Source organism: Ixodes scapularis, unplaced genomic scaffold, assembly GCF_016920785.2.
Source record: "Ixodes scapularis isolate PalLabHiFi unplaced genomic scaffold, ASM1692078v2 PGA_scaffold5__190_contigs__length_132052651, whole genome shotgun sequence".
Lineage (NCBI taxonomy): Eukaryota > Metazoa > Arthropoda > Arachnida > Ixodida > Ixodidae > Ixodes > Ixodes scapularis.
The window spans coordinates 128,192,608-128,216,665 of NW_024609880.1; the positions used below are offsets into that span (position 1 = coordinate 128,192,608).

General features: G+C 43.2%; 1 protein-coding gene across 2 annotated transcripts in view; it reads left to right on the forward strand.

The window, feature by feature from the left end:
• Positions 1–301: 301 nt before the first annotated feature.
• Positions 302–24,058, forward strand: part of LOC8043234 (putative glycerol kinase 5) — a 28,105-nt gene continuing 4,348 nt past the window's right edge. Inside the window, exons 1-16 of one of the 2 annotated variants that reach the window (XM_029971633.4) lie at positions 302–431; positions 2,014–2,146; positions 5,810–5,903; positions 7,228–7,303; positions 7,996–8,089; positions 12,907–12,996; positions 14,005–14,046; positions 14,134–14,271; positions 15,842–15,915; positions 16,418–16,478; positions 16,838–16,964; positions 17,485–17,589; positions 19,275–19,325; positions 20,781–20,824; positions 21,917–22,080; positions 22,528–22,661. In XM_029971633.4, coding sequence (XP_029827493.3) covers positions 418–431; positions 2,014–2,146; positions 5,810–5,903; positions 7,228–7,303; positions 7,996–8,089; positions 12,907–12,996; positions 14,005–14,046; positions 14,134–14,271; positions 15,842–15,915; positions 16,418–16,478; positions 16,838–16,964; positions 17,485–17,589; positions 19,275–19,325; positions 20,781–20,824; positions 21,917–22,080; positions 22,528–22,661 — 1,441 coding nt within the window. In that variant the 5' untranslated portion in view covers positions 302–417. Of the gene's footprint in view, positions 432–2,013; positions 2,147–5,809; positions 5,904–7,227; positions 7,304–7,995; positions 8,090–12,906; positions 12,997–14,004; positions 14,047–14,133; positions 14,272–15,841; positions 15,920–16,417; positions 16,479–16,837; positions 16,965–17,484; positions 17,590–19,274; positions 19,326–20,780; positions 20,825–21,916; positions 22,081–22,527; positions 22,662–24,058 lie in introns of both variants that reach the window. The other variant, XM_042294155.1, reaches the window with a different exon arrangement.

Here is a 24,058-nt window from a genome sequence, read left to right on the forward strand (position 1 = left end):
AGTATGGCAGAGCTCTGTGGTATGGTAGTGGTAAGAAAAAAAACCTTTAGAAAGGAGGAGGAGGGTATTTTGGAGGGTGATGGTGTATTAAAAGGATCAAAAGAGAAACAAAGGGGCTTTATTATTGACCACCAAGGCCTAGCGGCGCAAACTACCGCCCTTCCACAGACCGCCCATCCATCCACCAATGTACCAAGAGCGCATAGAGCACAAATACAAGGAAAAAAATTGTCTAATCCAATCCAGTACGGGTCAAACGTCAAACCACGGTCCCACAAGTTGCCAAACACAGTGCGCAGTGTAGTCGTGTAGTGCAACTGGTGTGACGTTCGTGGCATCGAAGGCGTCCAAACGGTCCAAACAGTACCGCAGTTTCTTGCCTACTGGCCGCTTGTTTTGCTTTTTGGATCTGAGTTTATGCCAAAAAGAAGGTAAACATTTCACTGCCTCTACGTGACCATGCGTTTATGATCGTGGGCCGAAATAGCAGACGACTGGGTCGACTGCTATTTCGAACGAGCTAGAAAGGCGAAACGTAAAGGATCGGACGACAAGGAAGTTTGTCTTTATGTGGGGTTCATGCTGCGACGGCTGCACCTCACTCGGTGTTCCTGTATCTTGGAGAGCTCGTTCTCGAGAAAGGGTATTCTTGTGTTACTCGCCGACTGACCTCGGCTGTTTTCCCAAGGCATGTATAATTCTTAGCATTATTCGATCCTCACGCCCTTGACGTCAATGAAGCAGTTTCATTAAATCAGTGCGCCGGGGAGGCAGATTTTAATCTTTAACGGAACCCCGAGGTTGAGGGGAAAAGTGACAACACATGTGTATGTATATAGCGCGTCCTTCAGAAACTCCTACTAAAAGAAGGATAAAGTATGGTTTGCGAAAAAAGAAGTCAAGACGGCGTGCTTGGTAACATGTTATTAAACCACACGATACTGGGTGGAAGACGAGAATAATTTAAAAAGGGAAGAGACAAGAACAAAATGACAGAAGGCAACATCTCCAACTCGGCTAGACTTGTTTATTCAATAGCACCTTCATGTATACAACATTCTCGAGGTCGCCAACCAACCACCACGCTCACAAAAAACCCACAAGTTATCTTCTCACCACGGATTCTTCGTCCTTTACCCAGTTTCCGTTGGTTCAAGAACATGGTAAATCCATACCTGCTCACCTTGTCACTTCTTTTTTATCGGGATTGGAAGACGTGAAGACCAGTTTCTGCTACAAACAATCAAAACTGCTATTTAAAACAATAACAGCAACAAAAAAATAACAATATTTGAAAAAAAAAATCAAGTACAAAGGAGTGAAATGTGTCATAAAGCGTAAAAATATTATAGGAAAAAAAATTCCCAAGTAATACGGAGTAGAATATGTCATAAAGTATTAATATTTTCTTTTGCAACTTGAAAATTATTTACAAGCAGTTGACTTCTTTTAAACTGCTAATATTTTTTTTTTCCACATAGCAGGGACTGTTGATCATCCTTTGAAAAGAACAACTTACAAACCGCTAAGGCTAAATCTACTCTTAAAATACTTATTTCATGACATTTCAAGCCCTCTATGTGCAGTGTAGAATTTCCCGGCTTGTTTTGCAGCCAGCTCTTCTCTTTATGCCACTTTGTAGATAGGTTCTACTGATGAGATTTTGTCTGGCACACTGGTGGTCCAGTTGCCACCAACATTACCTTTATTGTAGTAATTTGACGCTACCTAACTTCTACTTCAAAGGAGGCAATACGTAGGAGGGACCACCAGTACTGAGAGACGTGTTTCATGCTTACACCGTGATGCCGCTGAACAGCATCAGCATCTGCTCTTCGGTTGACGTAATGAACAGTGAACTGCATGCGCAGATGGATACCTGCCTCTCCTTTAGTCAAAGAGATGTGTTCTACGGAGTACAGAATTGTTTTGCTACTGCTTGGCCGTGACCAAGCAGTTGCTTCAAACCTTGCGAGCGTTGAGCGACTCCCGTTTGTCATCTCTGATGGACAGGTCCCTAGGGGCTATGGGGGACAGGACCAAGGATGGGCAAGGCTTTGTGGCAGCCGTGGACGTTGGCAGCACCATGCTGCGCTGCCACATTTACGACGTGAAAACTGCCATACGGGGTTCGGCAGCTGCTAAGGTGGGACAGTGCCTGTACCCTTCTGCCCCTTCCCCTCTCGCCCGAACCCTGCCGCTAGGCAAGGAGCGATCATTCATGTCTCAATGAAGACATGTTTTCAATCACTCATTCATTCTTGATGAGTTGCAGCGACTCCGTCGTTCAGACTTTTAAGGAAGATGAGGGTCACTGCACCGTGCTTACTTTGTTGGCTGCAGTAAAGTCCTTCTCTACTTTGAGATTTTGAGGAAGCTTTTCACTACCTGTTGACTCTCATCTTATGAAAAGTGTACCAATTAAAGAGCCTGCTATGTTTTAGGAATAGAAAATGATCAAAGTCGGTTACCGTAACCCAGTGTATGTTGCATTCGCTGCTTAGATATCATTTAATGTTCAAATATTGAGGGAAAGCCACTGTTGTTGTTACAGGAGAGACAGCAGCTTGCTTGTTGTGCCTTTCCTTCGTTATGAGAATGCAGTTAAACACTATTTAACTGGTGCGTGGAGCATGCAAGCTTTGGAGAAGCTGCCAGCTTCTCGAACTTTTGGATGCTCTGGAAGGCCGCTTCTCCTCAATATGTTTGTATGGTGTTTGTGCATGTGTCTGGTTTTAAGGCAATAAGAAGCTGGAGGTGAAGAGAAAAGGAGTGCAGAAGTCTGGGTCAAACATATCTAGTTACTATATCGAGTTTGAGTCTTGTGTAAAAATATTAAAAGATGTGCAGGTTTTTATTTCTAGGAACTCGTTCCTTTCAAATTGTGAACTTTTCATGATGCCAATTATATATCTATCTTATACAGTGTTTTTTTAATATGAAACATTCTTTGGCTAAGTGCTTGGCATTTCGTGAAACCCAAGAGTGAAGCCTGGATAAATGCGTGGCCGCGAGGCTCGACACTGATTGGTTGATGGGTGGGAAAGGAGGAGTGAGGTGCTTGACACTGATTGGTTGATGGGTGGGAGAGGAGGAGTGAGGTGCTCGACGCTGATGGTTATTAGGGAGGTCATGTGACCAGGGGTGGAATGAGGAGGAGGGGGAGGTGAGGTGAGAGAGGAGGAGTGGGCTGGAAGGCTCTGGAAGGTCACCAGGTTTATCATTTCAAGTGTGCACATGCCACTCGTTAAATTATCCGATGAAGAGCATCGTGAGGATAGGCGTCTGACTGAACTGGCTCGTCGTGCCACTTAACAGTGATATAATGTGTGTAATGCTAGGACGTTTCATGTATCACAATTGCCAAGCAGTTGTGTTGCAGCCCTGATTGAACGTCCCCCCTATGATCCCGCCCCCATTCCGGGTGAGCCGGAGGCCTCGCTCGTCATGGGCAAGGCCCGCATCAGGGTTGCTACGCGTGCCCGTATCCCCTTTTGGAGGGATCTTGACGGATTCTGCAGTCCCCCCCGCAGTGTTGGCCTCCTGGGGCTGGTGCTCCAATGGTGCCATCCCGGCTTTCCCCCACTGCTCTGCCAGGGCGTCTGCAGTTGGCCTCCGAAACATTCTCTGGAATTGCCCAAATCTGCAGCACCTTCTCTTCCCCCTGAATTGAGCACCAGGCCTCAACCTGGCCATCCCTCAGGGCTACCACAAATGAACTAGTGTTGACGCGCGTGCCGAAACCCTATTGGGTTTCATATGGGATGCACATATAGGTCACCTTATCTAAACAATCAAACTCTGCTTGTTGCATGATTCAAAAAAAGAAATTGCTGAGCAATTTGCCATACATTTTTTAAATGGTATGCATTGCCCCAGGGGTGTTCGGGGGTGCATCAGGTCTACTTGGAAATGGTGGCGAATATTGTATAAAATCGTGCGGCCACAGAGTAGTTGTATTACTTTTGCTGACAAACTATTTAACAGAATGAACCTATATGACAACTTATTTGTATTTGTCTTATACCTACCATTGCTTCACTTCGTGAAATGACCAGATGACGTCTCGAAAAAAGAGAGTGCGTTTTCGCATGGCAATACGGCATTTTTTCCTTTTAAATTTGGGGAACATATTTTGAAGTTGGGAGTTGTATTTTTCTTGGAAAGTACCAGAAAAAATACTTTAAGTAAAGTACAAGTTTTTTAAACCTGCTTAAAGTACAGTCGATTTGCATTAATTCGACCTCGGTTAATTTGACTTATCTCTTAATTTGACCCTGTTGAAAGGTTCTGGCAAAAGCCCATACATTTCTATTGAAAGAAATCTCTTTATTTTGGTCTTGAAATGTAAAATATTGGTTAACTCGACCTAAAGAGAACTGGCGGTGGGCTAATCACAAGCATGATTGGCCGTGCGTGACACACGACAAAAAGGCCTTTTTGTTACGAATTACGCCGTGGGCAAGTTACAAGTGCGATCGGTCGTGCCTCTCGGCGAAGAAAACCTTTTTTCAAATTTTGAAGCGTGCGCCGAATTGTGAACAGTGAGAAAAAGAGCTAGAGGATGCATGTTGAGACACGGTTCTGTCTAAACACGAAACAACCATTGCAGCTCCACTGTGGAGCACCGAGCGCTGATTGGCTGTTTGTGAGAGAGGGCTGCTGATGATGTCAACATGCACAACAATGACACTTGCTTCATAGCACTCGTGTGGTACAGTCTGTTCGCTGGCCGCCAATCACCGCTGCCACACCAAATGCTCGAAGGACATACACAGCCGATGCCATTGCTGTGCGGTGGTAGGCGGTGACCCATTATAACATTGTTAACCCGCATGATCTAAAGCGCTGGATATTCAGAATTTCGGACGCATCCTTTAAGGGGGCACACCCCCTAGGGGGGTCAACTTTTGAACCCTTGTTTTAAAATTAACGAAATTTACAGGGTAGGCTGGTGGTCGTGCTAGAGGGTGTATGACAAAATTTCAGGTCTGTCGGTTAAATGAGAAGGAAATAAGAGTAGCTTCTATCAGCAACACGCCTACGTTGTTTAGTTAATCTATCGTCAGAAAACTATTGCGATATTAACGATTTTTATTTGCTAGATATGTAGCAGAATGCCTAGAGGGTGCGGCTATGGAACATTTTTTCTAAAAAGTAATTCATTTCTATAAATTTTCTCTTCTGCAAAATTGGTCAACTTTTTGGTCTTCTGTGCCTTCGCCAAAATGTCAACATTTTTTACAAAAGACATCCGTAAAGTGACAAAAAAGTTCCATAGCCGCACTCCTTGTTAAATTTCAGTCAGGATAAGGGAAGAATGCGCTTTCCCTGTTTTGCCATTATGAAACGATAGATTGACTAAAATGGAATTTATACCAAATAGTGGAACGGAGAAAAATGTGTTCAAATTGCTCCAAACCCTACCTTTTCTATAGCTTTGGTGGACGGAAAATGATTTATAAAAAATTAACTATACAGTGAAAATTAATGAAACTTTTTGGGAATACTCTCTAGATGTTGGTGGATGTAAAGATGTCATTTTTCAAAATCAACTTTTTTTGCAGAAATTTTTTTTTCTGGGCAGTGTCTCCCCTTAATTCGACTTTTGGATAATTCAACCCAATTTCGCGTACCCCCTCAAGGTCGAAGTAACGGAACATGACTGTTGTACTTTGAGTACAATGTAGGTAAAAAGTACTTCCCGTCACTGCATAATTAACAGGTAGAACTAACAGAGGACATGCAGGCAAACTGATGAATTTTCAATATCTTACAGTCAACATCTCACAGTGCACTTCTTGTGTAGGTGGTAACGCACAGCCCACTGCCGGGGGTGTTTGAGATTGACCCAGAGCACCTTTGGAAGACGTTTGTGGACACAATCAGGTCGGCAATAGATGGTAAGCTTAACAAAGAGAAGCCTCATGTCTGAGAGATGAAACTGCAAACAATTTCTTCAGTGTCTTCCCAAAAAAAACAATTTTTCATGGCAGAGTTTTACATCTATGGTTTTCTTAAAAAATATTAGGTCATAAAAAATTTAAATCACTTGCACAAGTTTAGTGCCTGAAAATTCGTCGACCTCAATGAACCGCTATGAGCTGCCTTCGAAGTTTTGATGGAAGGGGTCAAAACAAATAATAATAAAAACCTCATTAAGTTGAAAGTGAGCTCTTGGTTGTTCACAATTAAAGACATACACTGTAAAGGAAAAACAGACAGAAAGGACACACCAAGGTGCTAATCTTCAACTGAAGTCTTCTGGCATAGCACCTGTTACAAGTAGCAAAGACATAAATTTTGAATCATAAAAAATACATGTGACTAATAAACAATGCTTTCCTGGCATCAAAGATTCCTTTTTACTAGCTATTCAATATCTTTCCCCGATAAGAATAAAGAAGGAGCTTACACATTTGTCCTTTAATCGTGGAATCAGTTAAGCCTCAATTACCTCCCTGGTAAGTGGTTGGCCACTCCTGCTGATGACGGAACATTTTTCAAATTGCAAATAACTACCAGGATGCGCACTGTCACCACTTCGTGCATGTAATGCTTTCTCAAGCAAAAACAAGAAATTAAGTGCTTGGATGGAACATATATGCCAAGTAATCAGCTTCCCACTAAAAAAGAAAAGTTAGCGCAATGTTTACACCATGAGATGATATTTTGAGTGAAGTCAATGTTTTGGCTTGACGCGTTAAAATGAAAGCATGTTTCGAAATCGCTCCTAGCTCAAAATGTGCCTTACGAAGAAAATACTGTAAAACCCTTAATGTTCACGAGCCTTTAATTTTTGTGAATTTTGCGAATTGAGAAATTTGCGAAATTTAAGGGCACACAAAAATTTTGATTCTTAAGAGTTTCAATGCTGGCGTCTGGAATTCGTGAAATTTAGTGGCCGTGATTGTGTTCCCTGTGACTGATTCACAAAACTAGGGGCCACGAAAATAAAGGGTTTTACAATATTACCTTTTTTAATATTTCATGTAAATTTTTGTGTGTGACATTTTCTTCCTATTTGGGCACTTAAAAGAAAAGGCTTTTTTTGTGTGTTTGAGTGTTTGTTTAATCTCATTGAGGCATCTGCCAGTCTGTATGATGTTTTACCAGTCACAGATTGGAGGAATAGAGTAAACAGCTACCTACAATTTCAGTTGTTTGTTCGTAATTTTACGGTGGTTTATTCCTTCTGGTGAAGTGTGTGAACTGAATCCCGTGCAGCTGCTTCGCTCCACGCAAGTGACATCAAGGCTCTGGGGATTTCCACGCAACGTGGGACATTCACCACGTGGGACAGGTCAGCTGGGTCCCCTTTCTTCGTCATCTCTCGAGGAGGAAATAAAATGTATGCCAAAGAGGACTAATTAATGCGCATGGACCTTTCTCCAATTTATTGGTTCGAGAGTACTCGACAGGAAAGCAAGTACCCTTTGGCCGCAGGCATGTAGGCTACGTGCTGTCGACTTTCGGCAGCTGTGACCCCAAAAATCGCTCTTATTCCCATTGGGAATCATGCATGTTTCTCTATAAATTAGGTATAACGACGTCATTTTTCCTCTCTGCTTAGCCAGTAGAAGAGAGAAAGGGTAACAGGAATTATTACACTCGCTTGTTTTTTTAACACGATAAAGAACAGCGCTCATATGGACAGGACAAAAGGAAGGAACATGGGACAAGCGTGCTCTGGCTTACAACTGAAGTATCACCTACTAGGCCAATTTACCGCCTCGCTCCTCTATATTACCTCGATTTTTAGTTTAATTAACAACCTTTACTGACTTCATACCTGTTCGTGTTTCATAAACGAGCGTTTTTCTCATTATTAATACGTACCAGGCTGTAGTTGCTATAATGCTTCGGCGCTGCGGGTTGTTTTTGTAAATAAATAAATAAATTCATTCACCCTTGAACCAGTGTCACTGAAGAAGGTGGATTGCCGGATGGCAGGGTGCAGATGAACGCCGTTTTAAGAGAGCGTTCCATTCGCAGGTCTACGGGCAAGGTTTACCACAACTTCATGTCATGGAAGGACACCAGGGCAGAAAGACTATGCCACGAATGGAACAAGAGTCTGCGCATGATGGTGACTCATTATACTTTTCGTCTAATAAAGGGTCGTGCCATTACGTTATGACCTGCTGGGATATCTTACGACGAGAGAATGCACTGGCGCCATTAGTTGGGCATATTTCCGTATGTTTCTTATTTATTTCGCACATCTCTTCCACTATTGGCTCAAAAAACTTTTTTGGCAATGTTATAAATGACCATTTCTTATAGGTAGTGAGCATACATTTAATCTCTCAAATACCGCAAAACCTTTCCTCTAGTGAGATGCAGTTCCGGGGTCACCGCATAGATGGCGCCACCGTGCCAGTGCGTCATGGTGGCGCCATTGCAAAAGGTCGTAATGCATTTGTTTCTTAAGTAATCACTGGTGTGAGAACCAGCCTTCACATGTGCAGCGGAGGACCCATAGGTGCTTCTAGGTTCACCCTCTTCCCAGCTGCAAGGGTAGTGAAGTAAGAAAACTGAGAACTGCGAGATGGGGACTCTGCAATAGCGGTGCAAAGCTATCGATAGCACTATCAATACTATCGATGATGGAAGCCAAATTTAACTATTGATAGTGAAAAAACTATAGATAGTCGACTATCGTAAAACTGTCGACAGTATACAGTCGCCGACCGATTTTTTGGACACCGATAATTCGGACTTGTTCAATATTTCGGACATAAAAAAGGAATCGTGACCTACCCCATAGATATAGTGCCTATTCACGACCGATGTTTCAGACAGCTCGAAGTCAGAAAGTTTGATTTTTCTGACAAAATTGCTGCGTGCGATCAGCGGGAAACACCATTGTGAAGCCGCCATTTTAGATTCTTAGTTGGCAGCACATAGATTGGCTTGGCTTGGCAGCGTTACTCGAGTACTGCTAAGTCCTACCGGTGTGTGACGCTACGCTACGGCTTTCTTTTTTCTCTAGCTGCGCGTCATTGTCATCATCATTGTTACAATTTTGCTTTCTTCATTTGCCATTCTGCAATCATGGACTTGCGCCTCTCATCTTCACTCAATGAATCATGTTTCCGGACTGCGCTGGCTTGACGTCGTAGCCCCATCTGTTCTTCCTCCGCCGCGAAGTGTCGCTAAGAGGTGCGTAAAGTACTTGAAGCGGAGGTGTAACCTAAAGCAAGGCACTATTGAAGGCAGCCCGCTTAGATGTAATAAAGGCAAGTTTTTAGGGGCGAAGCTCCTTAGGGGCTAGCCATGTCCGTATGTCCGTCCGCTTTCGGATGCACGTGCTCCTGCTCGTGAGCTCACGTGCTCACGAGCACGTAAGCATGTGCTCCCGTGCTCCCGTGCTCGTGTAGGGCAAAAAAAAAAAAAAACGCATCTCCACGTGGTGAATGATGTTGATTGGGGCAAAGCTCTGCTGGTGCTTGTCTGCGTAAACTGTGAGCCGCAGCATGCCGAGCCTTTCGTTCATTTTCATTCATGTCAGAAAGAGAATGGGTGGTATGGAACGTGGTTATATACACATTTGAGCATTTGACCGCTGCGTGACATGGATGAAAACGAACGAAAGGCTCGGCATGCTGCGGCTCACCGTCTACGCAGACAAGCACCACCAGAGCTTCGCCCCAATCAACATCATTCACCACGTGGAGATGCGGTTGTTTTTAATCTGGCGATTTTTCAGACTGCTCTGTCTTTCGGATGTTTCTTCAGTCCCTGCAAAGTCCGAAAAATTGGTCGGCGACTGTACCTTTGATAGTCGACTATCAATAGCATACTATCGATAGTCGACTATCGGTAGTCAGTTATCGTAAAACTATCGATGGTATACTATTCATAATCGACTATCGTGAAACTTGATAGCATACTATCAATAGTTGACTGTCATGAAATTCTTTATAGTTGGATGTGGGGAAACTATCCATAGCCAACTATCGTAAAACTATCTACAGGGTGATTCAAGGGGGGCCAGGCTCTTTAAATCGACCGCAAGATTCGGTTTCTTAACCTATCGCGCTACGACTTTGTGCAGCGTTGCTTACAGATGGTGCATTGTTTTTGTAAAATTTGCAAAGAGCAAACTTACCCGAGGAAAAAGTAAAGAAAGAAAAAGGCTTAGCTCCTACAGAAACGCAGCGACGCCACCGGTCTTCAAACAACACGGCGCCGTTTTGCACGGGAGACAAGAGATGGCGCAAGCGGTCGCGACGCCAACTGCCGCCAACGAACGAGCGTACGACGCTGCAGTTCCTTGTCTTAGCAGACAAGGAACTGCAGTTCCTTGTTACCGCGCCTGTTTTTGTTTCTGCGACTGTCGCCGCCTGCGGAACGTGCGCTGCTTTTGAGTCTAAAAGATTGTCTGCTAAAGACGCCTGCTCTTGGCACCGTATGCTCGTTCGTTGGCGGCGTTCGTTGCAATGATTTTGTCAGAAAAATTAAACTTTCGTACTTGAAGCTGTCCGAAACATTCGTCGTCAATATGCACCATTTCTAACGGGTAGGTCGCGGTTCTTCTTTTTTTGGTCGGAAATATTGAACGAGCCCGAATTATCGGCGTTCAAAAAATCGGTCGGCGACTGTACTATTAAAAAAATATGGATTAAAGTTTGTCTTACTGCTTTAGATTGCTTTCCAGGTTGTGCCATTTGCTATTTATAGGCAGAGCTCAATAAGAAAAGTCTGTTGCATAAGAAAGTGTTGCATACATGTGGAACCCTGCTTGATTGAATATGATCTAGGGATGGTGATAGAATGTGCAAGTATGGGGTCATCACTTTACCTGGATGAAGAGATAAGTGTGACATTTTTCTTAACCAAATAGGTTACGAGAAAGGAAGGAAACAATATTGCCTTTCAGATTCACAAGCTTTTTTCACTGAAATAATGCCTCATTGCCAACAATATGATTACTTAAATCACAGGAAATTTTTGCTTTTATATTTTATTTTTATCCAGTTAAGCTACGTTCCCAAACTTATTGTATTTGAAGAATGGAGAAACTAAAATCATCAGTAACTAACCATGTTGGCTCGAAATAAGCTTTTTTTCTGGTAACGTTCAGTGTGAAGTCTCTGCAACAAAATCTCTGTTACATTTGGAAATTCCAAAATATTTATTTGATTATGTTATAATTTCTGTGTTTTAAAGTTGTGTTTTATACCAAAATGTAAAACTTTTCCCAGCCACTGTTAATAAAATGAAGTATGCCAAAGCAGAAACGAACAAAAAGTGGCATCATGTCACGACATACAAGCTCAACTGCTTTTTTCAACAGCGAATTCCCGATTTTCGGAAATTTGCTGTTAATGGTCATCAGCTGGAAAAAAAAAAATCATTATCACCAGCAGTGTGCTTATTTTCACCTGTCAGTGGACAAGGCTATAAAAAGTAATATGTGACAATTGAATAATAAAGAAAACACAAGAGTGAAACAAACTTGTGAAAATCTTGATGTTAATGTCTTCATCGAGTGTTTTCCAAACACTGACTAAAGAAAAAAAAAAATACTGAATATGCTTTCTACTTTTACAAATATGTGCGCAAGAAAACTAAGCAAAACACCATTTCTGTTTCACCTCTGAATTCATTGTATGAGAATGCAACTTTGTGCCTTGTTTGCAATTGTCACATTTAACTTTCAATTTCATATTTTTCCCAAAACCACGCATTGTCTTCCCATACCTATCCGTCGTCATTCCCTTTTTGGGTAGTGCTTGCATTCTTTCCACGCTTGACAGTTTTCTGAAAGCTGACTTTCGATAGTATCAATGGTCGACCAAAAGCCAACTATCATTAGCACTATCAATAGTACTACTGATAGCTCACTATCAGTAGCTTTCGACACTATCAGTAGTTTTGGAAAAAAACAATCAATAGTATTGATAGTAAACTTGTCAACAGTTTTGCATCACTAGTCCGCACGCTCTCCACTCAAGGGGCGAGGGGGAGATTCAAATTTCAGGGGAGGAGAGGTAAAGGGGGAAAGCAGGCAGATGGCAAAGAAGCGAGAGGCGCTTGTTATAAAACCCTCTTGGTTTTCTGCAGAAGTCGCTTTGGCAACAGGGTTACTGCAACACCGCAACACCGCCCAGATCGGTGTCTTATGTTCAGGCTCGAGCATTTCTGTAGTTGGGGACAGGTTAAGAACTCGCAGCGCAGTGTCTCTCGACAGGATTAGGTCACACTGCCTTTGCCTAGTGAGATCTGTATCACCACTAGGGAATGCAGTGCACTGTGTCCAATGTCAAATCTACATTTTTTTTTTCTTTTCTTGGTGGGGAATAATTGTTTTATTTTTCTTAGAGGGAAGAGTGCTCTGGCAGTTTTTTGAGGTACCCAATCTAAACAGATCTTCAGAATACCCAGCCTTTACTCTTGCTGGCATTCTATTTCTTATCTCTAAATTCAAAATGGCTAATGAGAAAGTGGCGAACGAAGGTTATGCCAAAACCAACAATCAAATTTTTCCGTGCTTTCCAGACGGTAGTGTGACGTTAAGTCACATGTTGGATAATTTGTAAGTCAAGCAGGCAGTCTCTAAAATGCAGTATTTGCATGTTTTCTTGATAGTTTTGCTTTGTTGGCAGAAATTTTTCCAGCAATCATTTCACACCATCAAACTTCTCGTAACCCGTCTGGTACAAGCTGTGCTTCTCCCATATTACAATACTTGATATCACATTTTCAGTGTTGCCAACAAAGCTTCTCAGACCAAATTTAAAAATCTAATTACTTCACAAAAAAACTTATTGTGACTCGTAACTTGGGTTACTAGTAGTTCAGTTGTGTCTATTAATGTGTTGAACCAGTTTTGAGTTAAACACGTGACTATGAAAAGTTTCCCTTGAACATTGAACCGTCGACCGAAATTCTTTGCAGGCGCTGCGCCTGAGCGCTCGGTTGCTGCACTGGGTCACTAGGAGACCACGGTTCTTGGTAGCCAGCATCCTGAGGTTCGAGCCGGGCTTGGTGAGCGGGAGTCCAAACTCGTTGCTCAAGCTCGGGTCCGGGGGTTCGATTTTGGTCCTTGCAAGGGCGAGATCTAACTTGCCTCTCGTGAAGTGAGCGAAGATGGCGTTTGTGGAGGGTTCGTCTGCTAACACGAGCGAATAACACGTTCATCCGTTACAAAGTGTCATTTGCAGCGTGAAATAGAACGAGAAAACACCGTACGTTGTCTGCTAACAGACTGAAATGTTAATCGTCCGCTACGGACTGAACAATGTGGCGAAATGAGTTTGGACGCAGGCTGAACTTGTGATCGCCTGTTTCACGTCACAAGCCATTGACAAGCCGCGGTTCTTTTGCATACCTTGACCACAACCTCGACCTCAAGCTGTACACAAGCTGATGTCGACCGCCATATGAAGGTGTACTAGGAACAAGCACATCAGAGGCCACGAGACCTTTCTTGCTATTAGTGTGTTGGGGAGACATTCCCACCAAAATATTGCCCAATTAGGAACTCGCGAATAAGTCAAAAATGTGTCATTGGTTGATCATGTGCACCCAGCGAGAAGCTGTGATGCCATGTCCAATCGGCAGCCAAGAATGCTTTTGCTCCCACCTCAACCAAAATCGAACCCCTGTTGACTGATTCCAATAAGAGTGTGAACACAACCGTAAGCAGGTATTACAGGGATCAGACAGAGGCACCCAGTTGGTGGAGCACTCTATAGGCGCAATCTCTGTGGGTGGGCTAGCGTAGAAACAGTGGCTCACAGAGCCATTTATAACTGCAACCGGCAGACAGTTTGTTTTTGTTTAACGTTTAATTTCCCAAATTGCCTCTAACCGTGTGCAAGTTTTTAGGTTACCATTTGCTCCTTTCTAGCCAAACAAACATTCTGCCACTCTGCAGCTTCCAGGTGGTTTCTGTACAAGTTCTCGCTACCTGCTATATCCAGCTTCATGTTTCTTTGTGCTTGTTTTTTCTTAGAGAGTTCAGAGATACATTTGGATGCTGTTCACTCGCAGGCTGTCATGAGGCTCCTTTGGGTCTTGCAGAACATTCCTGGGGTGAGTGCTCGTCCTTTTTTGCTCGTGGCACACTTTTTCTTTTTCATCTTTTTTATTCATCTCGGGATCACGTTCCCCGCGTGGCAGCTTCAGGAAGCTACGCAGGCGGGCAAAGTCCTTATGGGGACGGTTGACACCTTTCTGCTCTGGAGGCTCACTGGAGGCAAAGTGCATGCCACCGACCCGTCCAACGCTTGCATCACAGGCATCTTCGATCCTTTTACCGTGAGTGGCCTTACTTAGTACTACATACCTTCAGCCCCACTACCATAGCTTCTACTCAAGGCCTGTTTGCACACTAACGTTTGCTCAGGACTGAGGCCCTGTGGTCTTCGACACACTGGCACTTTGGTGCAGTCTGTAAAGTGACCCTGAAACTGCATTTTACTAGAGTGAAGGCTCTGCAGTATTTGCGAAATCAAATGTATGTAGGGTATTATCTATGAGATATGGTCGTTTATAACATTGTCAAAAGATTTGCAAAATAAAAAGATCCAATGGTGGATTCTTAGAGAATGCATTAGCATGACCCTTCGAAGCGCCACATGTGTCCCCGTTTGGGAAATGCTAACACCGACCCCTTCACTTTTCTCTTCTGGCTTTCTCTTTTGCTTCTTCTATTTTTTGTTTCCTCTTTTCGGCCTCGTTACTGGGGTCAGCGTTAGCATTTCCCAAAAGGGAACATGTGTGGCGTTTCCCAAGGGTCTAAGAATCCACCAATGGATCTTTCTGTAATATTTTTCGCCTCCTTTTCTGTACTCTGCCTGTCAGAGTATGGCGACGCACTTGGATACGGTCATCGATATCACTCGTGGAAAGAACCACATCCATATCACTCGTAGAAGGAACCGCGTCCATATCACTCATGGAGTGAACAGCACCCATCCTTTTAACTACACACACATACACATCACTACGGAAACTCAAAGTGAAGAACAACCGGCGACGGCAGAGCGGCAACTGAGCATGCCCGCATTCCACCACGCCATGGCGCAACACCTCCTAGAGAACAAAGCGGTAGTGCTGAATGAGATGGAGAAAAGGCCAATGCTGGGCAATCCAGGCGATCACAAAGCAGTGACTTCCTTATTTATTTTAATGTAGCTCGATCTTTTCTTTTCCGGCAGTATTCTTTAAGGTTAGGCGTCAAACTACTATGATCATAACCCAAGAAGACTGACCTACAATAATGGGCACACTTTCTGTGCCCATTGAGCCAGCCAAGATGCTCCGACACTTCAGCTGTTTCTCCCAGCACATCGAGCACACCGGTGCAAAGCAATGGTGCTGCACGTGTGCCAGGGTGAAGCAGTTAAACTTCACACCAGAGCGCGGGTACGAAGTAGGGAAACGTGACACGAGAAATCGAGGAATTCTGAGGACGTTACTAGTAATTTCTGATTATTTGAAAAACTCTAAACACTTTGAAAGTAAAAGTGTGCATTGGAATCGACTCATCAGCCGTTTTTCCTAACAGGGCGGTGCAAAGCAGCAAAGCTTGATTCGCGCGCACTGGTGCGAAGCGGTAAAGCTTGACGCCTGCGCTGGTGCGATGCAGTGAAGCTTGACACCAGAGCGTTTATGCAAAGCAGTGCAACTTAGCGTGACGAGTCGGGGAATTTTTAAGACAATACTATTCATTTTCTTATATTCGAAAACCTTAAATACTTTAAACAGTCAAAGTGTGCTCCATATCGAATCAATAGTTCAGAATATATGACAATTATACAAAGTTTTGAATCTCCCCACACGTGTGAATGCTTGTTTTGAGTTAAAGTTCATTGATTTGTTACAGATGGAGTGGTCACAACTCATCATAGACATGTTGGGCATACCGACTTCATTGCTCCCTCGTGTTTTGAATACAAGGCAGGTGATTGTCGCAAGATATTACTTCTTATCGCGCTACTAAGAGAATGGTTTCTTAGAAAGGAACACTTTAAAGTTAATTTCATGAAAATACTGTCATGTTCCATTTACAATGATGTCTCGTTAATGCGGACACCTCCTTTCCCCCCAAAAATCGTTCATAGTGTGAGTTGTTTATAATAACAAGGTAAAATGCATGTATTTTCCCAGTTTGTGCTCTAAAGTGGTGTCCACGTAGTGGGGTATCCATAATAAGGGGTCCATGTAAACGAGACATGACTATATCTTAGAACTACTGTTGGAATAAGTTTGAATAACAAGTTATTCTGTTAATGGGATGATAAGACGTTCCTCAAGCTTTTTTTCCTGTATCTTGCACAGTGTGATCGAAGTATTTGAAACATAATAATAGTTAAGTCTTAGTCTCGTTAGGAAAAGTACAAGCAAATTCGCTAATTGGGCGACTCTTACGAACCCTTTTGTTTTGTCTCTCTTGTTTTAGCGGTATTTTCGGACATGCTGACTCAAAAATCCTAGGCGCTGCCATTCCAATTGCATGCATGGTAAGCAAATTGGTTAGAATGATAGAGACTGGCTGGACCACGTTACTTAGGCCCTTGATTTATCAACGTTTGATTAAGAAATTAGGAAATTGTGTTTTTGTACACTAATAAGAACATAGATATTTCGAAGTTGTATTAACCCGTCAACTTTGTTGCCTGGCTAAAGTATGCTCTTCGCAAGGGTGGACCATGCACTTGTACGTTTCTGGCTCATGTAATGACTTTTCCTAACCTATCTCGTCTAATTTTTTAATGGAGTTAAATACAAGTTGTAAAGTCGCGGAACTCTTTCGTTATCTCAGCTGTTACCGTCGCCTCCGTCCTCGGAAAGTAGTCTACAGTGTTGGGGTTCTCGACAGATTGGAGACCAGCAGGCTTCCTCTTTCGGCGACTGCTGCTTCGACGAGGGCGACATCAAGTGCACCATGGGCACCGGAACTTTCTTCAACGTCAACACCGGCGGCGTTCCCTACGCTTCCACCTCAGGTACTATTTGGTTTCTGTGGAGATAGGTCATAAAATGGTCTGTGTGCCAAAAGGGAACTCCGTGCTGTGTGTCAATGATCGTGACGAGATATGATCATTACACAAGCGTGTCAACCGGCGACCGATTGTTCAAAGATTCAGTTCAATGCAGCCAGCTCGGTGGTTAAAACTGTACAAGGTTTTCATTGGTTTCGCTTATTTAGCAGTAGAGGGGAGGCAGTACTGACGACACAATGCTGCACGACAGTATGCTTTCTAAGCAGTACTGCGATACAGCAAAATCCACTAAAGTCTCACCTGAATTATTTGGCGATCTTACGAGTTAGAAGTGGTCTTTGGAAGTTTCTAATGGCGAGATAATGTCTTGTGGGCATGGAAAACAAATTTAAAAAAAAAGTGCTCGTAACTTTTGATTTGGGTGGTGTTACAGGCTGAAACTTCATGTTTTATCAGGCTGAGGGTGGGAGATTTAACAGCTGCTCTGACTTGTCAGCTAAGAGGAAATCTTTTCTTTGGAAAGGCATCTATCCGGTTGTTGGCTGGAAGATTAACGACGTTGTTACCTACCTGGCCGAAGGGAGCAGCTACGACACTGGGACCGCCATTACCTGGGCTGAAGAGCTAGGTGAGTGCATTACTGGAGTGAACCGTCAGAAAACGAAAGCTTATCCATTCAGTTTCGATTGAACAAGGTACGGTTGCAGAGTGAGGCTACAGCACTAGAAATAAACCAGGAGCATGCTCAATGTATTTCTTGTTTGTTCACATTCTGCAGCACTGACCCAGGTTGATGACATGTAACCACTTATGCTATTGCTGGGCTCTATGCCAACAGAATAGTATGCGGGAAATCGGCGGGGGAATTGACCTTGTAAGTGATGACGTCACAACATGGCGTCTGGGTCCAAACAAACCGTTGCTAGGGACATTGCTATGGACTAATGCATGGAGACTCCACATGAGGCTAGATTTTTGCTTACAATTAAGTAAATAATTTTTTGTAAGCAACCTAACTTCTTAATATCTAATTATGAAGATGTTCTTGTCGTCTCAGTGTCGTATTGCAACAATGAAAGCCATTTCTGAAGTATTACACTCCGCTTTGCTTTGGTAGCAGACGACACAATAAATTTGCTGGCCTCTGTTGCAGCAGGCGTCTTTATTGAATTGTGTCGGTAAACAAGCGAGTGCATTGCCGTGGCCGTAGAGGCCTCTGCAATGTGCATTTTTTTCTGCGAAGAACCCAGCTTAGTTCAGAGGGGTGAAAATGCCGTAAGATCAAACCACGTCATGCAGATCATTTACGACGACGACCTGAAGTGCATTACCGGCGTAGTGCAGGCCACTATGAGAAATAAATCGTACGCTGTCAAGGTAATTTGTTTATTATTATTATTATTATTATTATTATTATTATTATTATTGAGGTTGTCAGGTTATTAAAGAATTCCATGTCTATCGTGATTTTTCAGTAACCATTGCAGCGATGGTTACAACCAGGTATGACGCACCCTCACATAGCGCGAGTCCACAAACAAAATTTGGGATCTCGACCGATCGCCTGAAGGGCTTTTCTCACGGGTCCAATACCTGTGAGATCGAGACGATCGACGCCCGGACTTTCGATAAACCATATTTTGCATCACACCCCACTATGAATTCTTTTAATTTACTAAAAATCATTATATTTAGAACAAACGCAATATCAGAATATTGTCCATATTCACACAATTCAAACGCCGGCGCCGGCTTGGCCTGCCGGCGTGTGGCAGGCGGCATACTTCTTGCATTCGTCGTCTGCTGCAGGCATCTTGAGGACCGGAAGTTGCAGTCGTAAATATTTCAGAAACAAGCGATTACTGGCACACTTCTGTCGAAACATATATGACATTCAAGCTTTCTATATCCCTGATTTTGTTTAAATCCTACTCTTGATTTTTGAACAGTCGGGGCTTTGGTAGCGAAACCTAGCCACATGTATTTGTCCATAACAATGACCCTAGCAACGGTTTGTTTGGACCCATGACGTCACACTTACGAAGTCACTGTGACCCCACAAAAATAGCACGAATCAGGGTGGTTCAGGAGAATTAGCAAACCTGCGATTAATTTTGTCACGCACCTAGCATAGTTTCTAGCTTTTGGAGCTTGCTGAAGCGGCATACTATCGGGTAGTCTCGAAAAAGAAATTTATCCACAGCCATTCCATACAAAATAAGGAGGGTATTGGAGGCCGGTAGTGACACAAGTCCCAGAGAGTGTTGCTGATTTTGTTTTGGTGGCTTTCTTTGATCCGGCTCTGGTCTGCAGGTCTTTTGAAGGAGCCCATGGAGAGCAGCACTCTGGCAACTTCTGTTCCAAGTAAGCATATCTTCTCGCTGCATGCAGCTCCTCTGACCCTCTGAGCCAGCTTCTTTGCAAGGAAGCTTTTCTGCAGGGTTATCTAAAAAGTAGCTTAAAACTATTAGAAAGAAATGCTTCTTTTTGTAATTAACCTTTATGGTATACCATTTTTTTTTTTTCTTTTTTAACCTTACAGATTTGTTTAGAAGATGCCGTGAAAGCTAGACATGTACGGTATATGCATTTGAATTATACGGCCGAGGGGACATAGTATATGGGGCTAATCGTAATAATCAGTCGGCTGATTAAGTAAATTTTGTTAATTAACTTTTTAATTTATGAAAATAGACAAATGGTTCTGATTAGTAACTTGCTGAGTGTCATCCACAACTACTAAATCAATAACTTTGAGAAATACTGAGTGCATGGGAAGCATTGTAGTGCGCTAAAGGTACCACTTGTGGAGCAGGTACAAGGCTGGGGCTGTGATAAGTGACGGAAAAATTGTGCGGGCGCTATATCGCTCCAGTAGCCTTGCATGCTCCTGCTTCACGAGTGGCAACTTTAGCGCACTACTGCGCTTCTGATGAGCTCAAAGACGTTCTCAAATTGACTGATTTACCGTAGTAATTTTCAATGATGCTCAGCAAGTTTCTAATTGGAACCATGTGCCTATTTTCACTAATTAAAAAGTTAATTAATAAATTTTACTTAATTAGCCGACTGATCATTATAATTAGCCCCCTATACTCTGTCCCCCTGGCCACACAACTCGCCTGCACAAACTGCATAAGTGTAGCTTGCATGACTTTCTTTAAACAAATCTGTAAAGCTTAAAAATAAAACACCCCATATATTGAAGATCTTGCTGGTCAAAATGGTTGCAGGGAGGTTTAGATAGTGTAAAGTTAGTCTGGCTCTGAAATCTGGCAGCCTGCATCTCCAACGAGAGAGCAACGACTTATTAAGTTCACACCTCTCGCTTCGTGATTCATTCGTCGCCATTCTTTATGGCTAATGCCGCAATTTCATTGGCTGTGAGGCGATAATCGAATGCGTGAGACTCGCCACGCTGCATTTCTAAGCTGTCACCGGCTATAACCTGGGGGTATTGGGCCCACATTATGCAGCGGTCATTATGTAATTGCACATCAGTCCAATGCTTGTCCATATCGAAGCCAGCAAGAGTGGGATTGAAATTTGCCGTTTGTGAGTTCTGGGGCATGGGCTGTCTATCACTCCTTAACTAGAGAACTGTGATGCATTATTGCTTTTGCTCACCAATCAACCAATCTGGCGGTAGTTTCACTGAAACAACTATGATAGGCTTATTATCTATTTTAAATAATCTGGAATCCCGTCTTTTTTGAAGACATGTTATGGCCTTGTGCGTACTGCGCGAATTGTGGTCTGGAGGAAGTTTTGTTGCAGCTAATTCGGTATTGCACTACCGTGGTTTTTCTCCTTTTACAGGCTCCAATGGCGTCTTTTTCGTGCCGGCATTCAGCGGCCTTCAGGTATAGAAAGTGTGCTTCATGCGTCTTAGTCGGTTTTCAGTACTGGGATTTAAAAACTGAGTACGGCACAAGGTGTTCATCACATCCTTCGTCTTGGTAGTGATATTGAATTGAACCAAACGATTCTCTAGGGCCTTAGTTAAATGGATTGGGGTTGCCAATAGATACGCTATTTTATATATTATTTATACAGTTGTAGATTCAAGGAATGAGGTGGCAAGGATTCTGCACCTACAATGTTCTTAAATTTGTTGAAGTCTTTTTACCAGCTTGATTTATCAGAGCTGCACACATACAGAAAAGAAAAAAAAAAAATAGGTGAGAGATGCCTATGTTTTTTTTATAGTAAAATAGACTGAAATGTATTGTTCCAAGCTCCCTGTAAAAACATTAAGAAATGTCTTTCTTCAAATTTTAAAATTGCACAGCTTATGAATCAATATATTGTGTTAATAAAAGGATAAGAAAAACAGGTTTTTCGTTAGAAAGGTCGAAACTCGTGCAAATTTTAATATTCAGAGGAGTATTCAGCATTCTCGAAAAGATATAAAGCTTTGAGAGATCCCTCTCTTCCTATTTACGAAAAGCTTTATCACAACCTTTACTTTTCAACAAAACAAAGTTGAAAAATATCACTTTGTTTGCTTAAAAGTTATGTGACTTGACAAAATGAATGATGAATGAGTGAAAACATGTATTTACTCTTATTGAAGGATCGCCTGCCTTGGTTGAGTTACCCTGAGGCAAGAGAATCATAGCATAGAGAATGCCTTTGAAGCTGGCAACTCACAAACCTTCTTAAAAATCAGAATTCCCAACTGTCTTGATCAGATGCAAACCGGCATATACCGTAAAATACCGTGCATCCGCCCACTCCACATTAAGCGCCCATTACCAAATTTGTGAGATCTGAGAAAATACGCACAGTAGATTTATATGTAAAATTGATGACCGGACAAGCGCCCATCCCCCATTTTTTTGCGATTATCTCCAAAGTTTGAGTGGGCGCTTGACCGGTATTTTACGGTATATGGTGCATCATATTTTGAAGTGGTATGACAGAGCGTGACACATGTCTGTGCTGCTGTGCAGGCTCCAGTAAATGATGCCTATGCCGCCTCCGGCTTCCTGGGGATTACCCCCAGCACCAGGAGGGGCCACCTGGTCAGGGCCATCCTCGAGTCGCTGGCCTTCCAGGCCAAGCAGGTTTACGAGATGATGGCCACGGAGGTTTACGTCGCCCCAACCAAAATGAGGTGTGCGCAGTGTGACAGGCATGCCACAACTTTGCTGTATTCATAGTTTTACTATAGAATCCCTTTATAGTGAAGTCTATTTCTTTGGAAAGGTTTCACCGCTTGGATACCCGACTTTACTGCTTCGATGCCTGACACATGACATGGCCACGTGGTTGGTTGTAGTGTCATTGTGATGTGAAGTCATACGTAATTGTGGCGTTGCTATGTCCGTGCCCCACTAACCCAGCACAGCTCGAAACATGCCGCACATTCCGTGTATCTCGAGTTTATCCGTAGGATTAAGATCCACTCGTTTCTTCCCATGAATTGCCCGACGTTTTAAGGGGGCTGGCAGTTCCTGAAGACCACAAAGTTTGGAGACCCCTTAATCCGAGCTTTACAATCAGGCCGCAAGGGATTGGCCACGTTCGAACGGAGCCGACGACGGTGCGTTTTGTGCCGCAGGTTCAACGGCGGCGTTGCCAAGAACGACTTCTTGCTGCAGCTGTTGGCAGACATGCTGGAGCGCCCGCTCGTGCGTGCCAAACACCACGACACAAGTGCCTTGGGGGCAGCTTTTCTGGCGGGGCTGGCCTTGGGTGAGAATGCAGCCGCCGGCATGTAGTACGGCGCTACAACGCACGTTAGCAAAAAATTTTGTGCTAAAACTTCATTGAGAGATTAGTGTATTGAGGCACATAGCATTTAAGATAATGAAGCTTTTAATCATTTGTGCATACCTTAGAATACAGCACATCCACCCATTCTACGCTAAGTGCCCATTCCCAAATTGTAAAAGTCTGAGAAAATATGCGCGGTATGTTTATATGTAAAAATTGATGACCAGACAAGTGCACCCATCTCCCATTTTTTTGTGATTACCTCGAAATTTTGAGTGGGCGCTTGCCCGGTATTTTATGGTAATTAACATCGTAATGACTAAAAAGAGACGGGGTTTCAATTACCTAGAAACTTTCTGGGCATTATTGAAAACTACTAAGTCATTCAGTTTTAGGAAGACTTGGAGTGTGAGCTTCGTTTTTCTAGGTCCCCGTAAATATAAGAATTCGACACATCTTCGCTATCTTTGTTTCTTGTCATCGCAGTTTTGCTCCATGAGCCCTGTGCCTGTAGCACGTGCGGTGACTTTTGTGCACTGCCACACTTCTCACATATGCCAAGTCTTTCTAAAATTTACTAGCTTAGTGGTTTTCGATGATGCTCGGGATATATGTAACTGGAACCATATGTCGTTTTATTAATCAAAAGCTTGATTATGCAAAACTAATTGATAACTTAAAGGAGCGATGCAACAATTTTTGCACTGTGCACAAATACCGCTTAAGAGGGATCCCTAACGTTAATGACCTATGAAACACGCGTTCGTTTTTCACCCCACGCAATAGAAGTCCCAGAAAAAAAATTAAGAAAAACGAGCAGCGTTCACCCCCTCAACTCGCAGCCAGAACAAGCGGCCACGTGATCTGGACCCGATTATATGCCGCCAATGTTGATCATAGCCACGCGCTGAGGTTGGCAAAGTGCATTACACGCGCTGAGTTCCAGACATTGTTATGGCTCGGCTGTTGTCGTCGTTGCAGCGATTGGACACGGGTCACAACCCGAATGCTTCTCGAGCTAGCAATTGTCACGAGCCCAAGTCGAGTGCCCACGCAATGCTCGGGTCCAATCTATGAACCGCATTCAAATATCGTCACTTGGGTGTACTGCGATCCCCGAGTTACGTCATCAAATTTTGCAAAGGAGAGATTGAAGGAAAATGATCGCTTTTTTCCTTGAAATTACACCGCAACAAAGGAGTTTCTTGGCCAGTGGCGTTACGTGTGAGTATCCTTGAGTCCCAGGTGTGCCAGTAAGCTCGTGCAGAGAGAAAAACATTCCAATTGAATATCGTTGCACAGCTCCTTTAATTATCTTTAATAAAAGCTATGTGCCTCCTACATTGACCTCTCAGAATAACTAATACAACACCAAT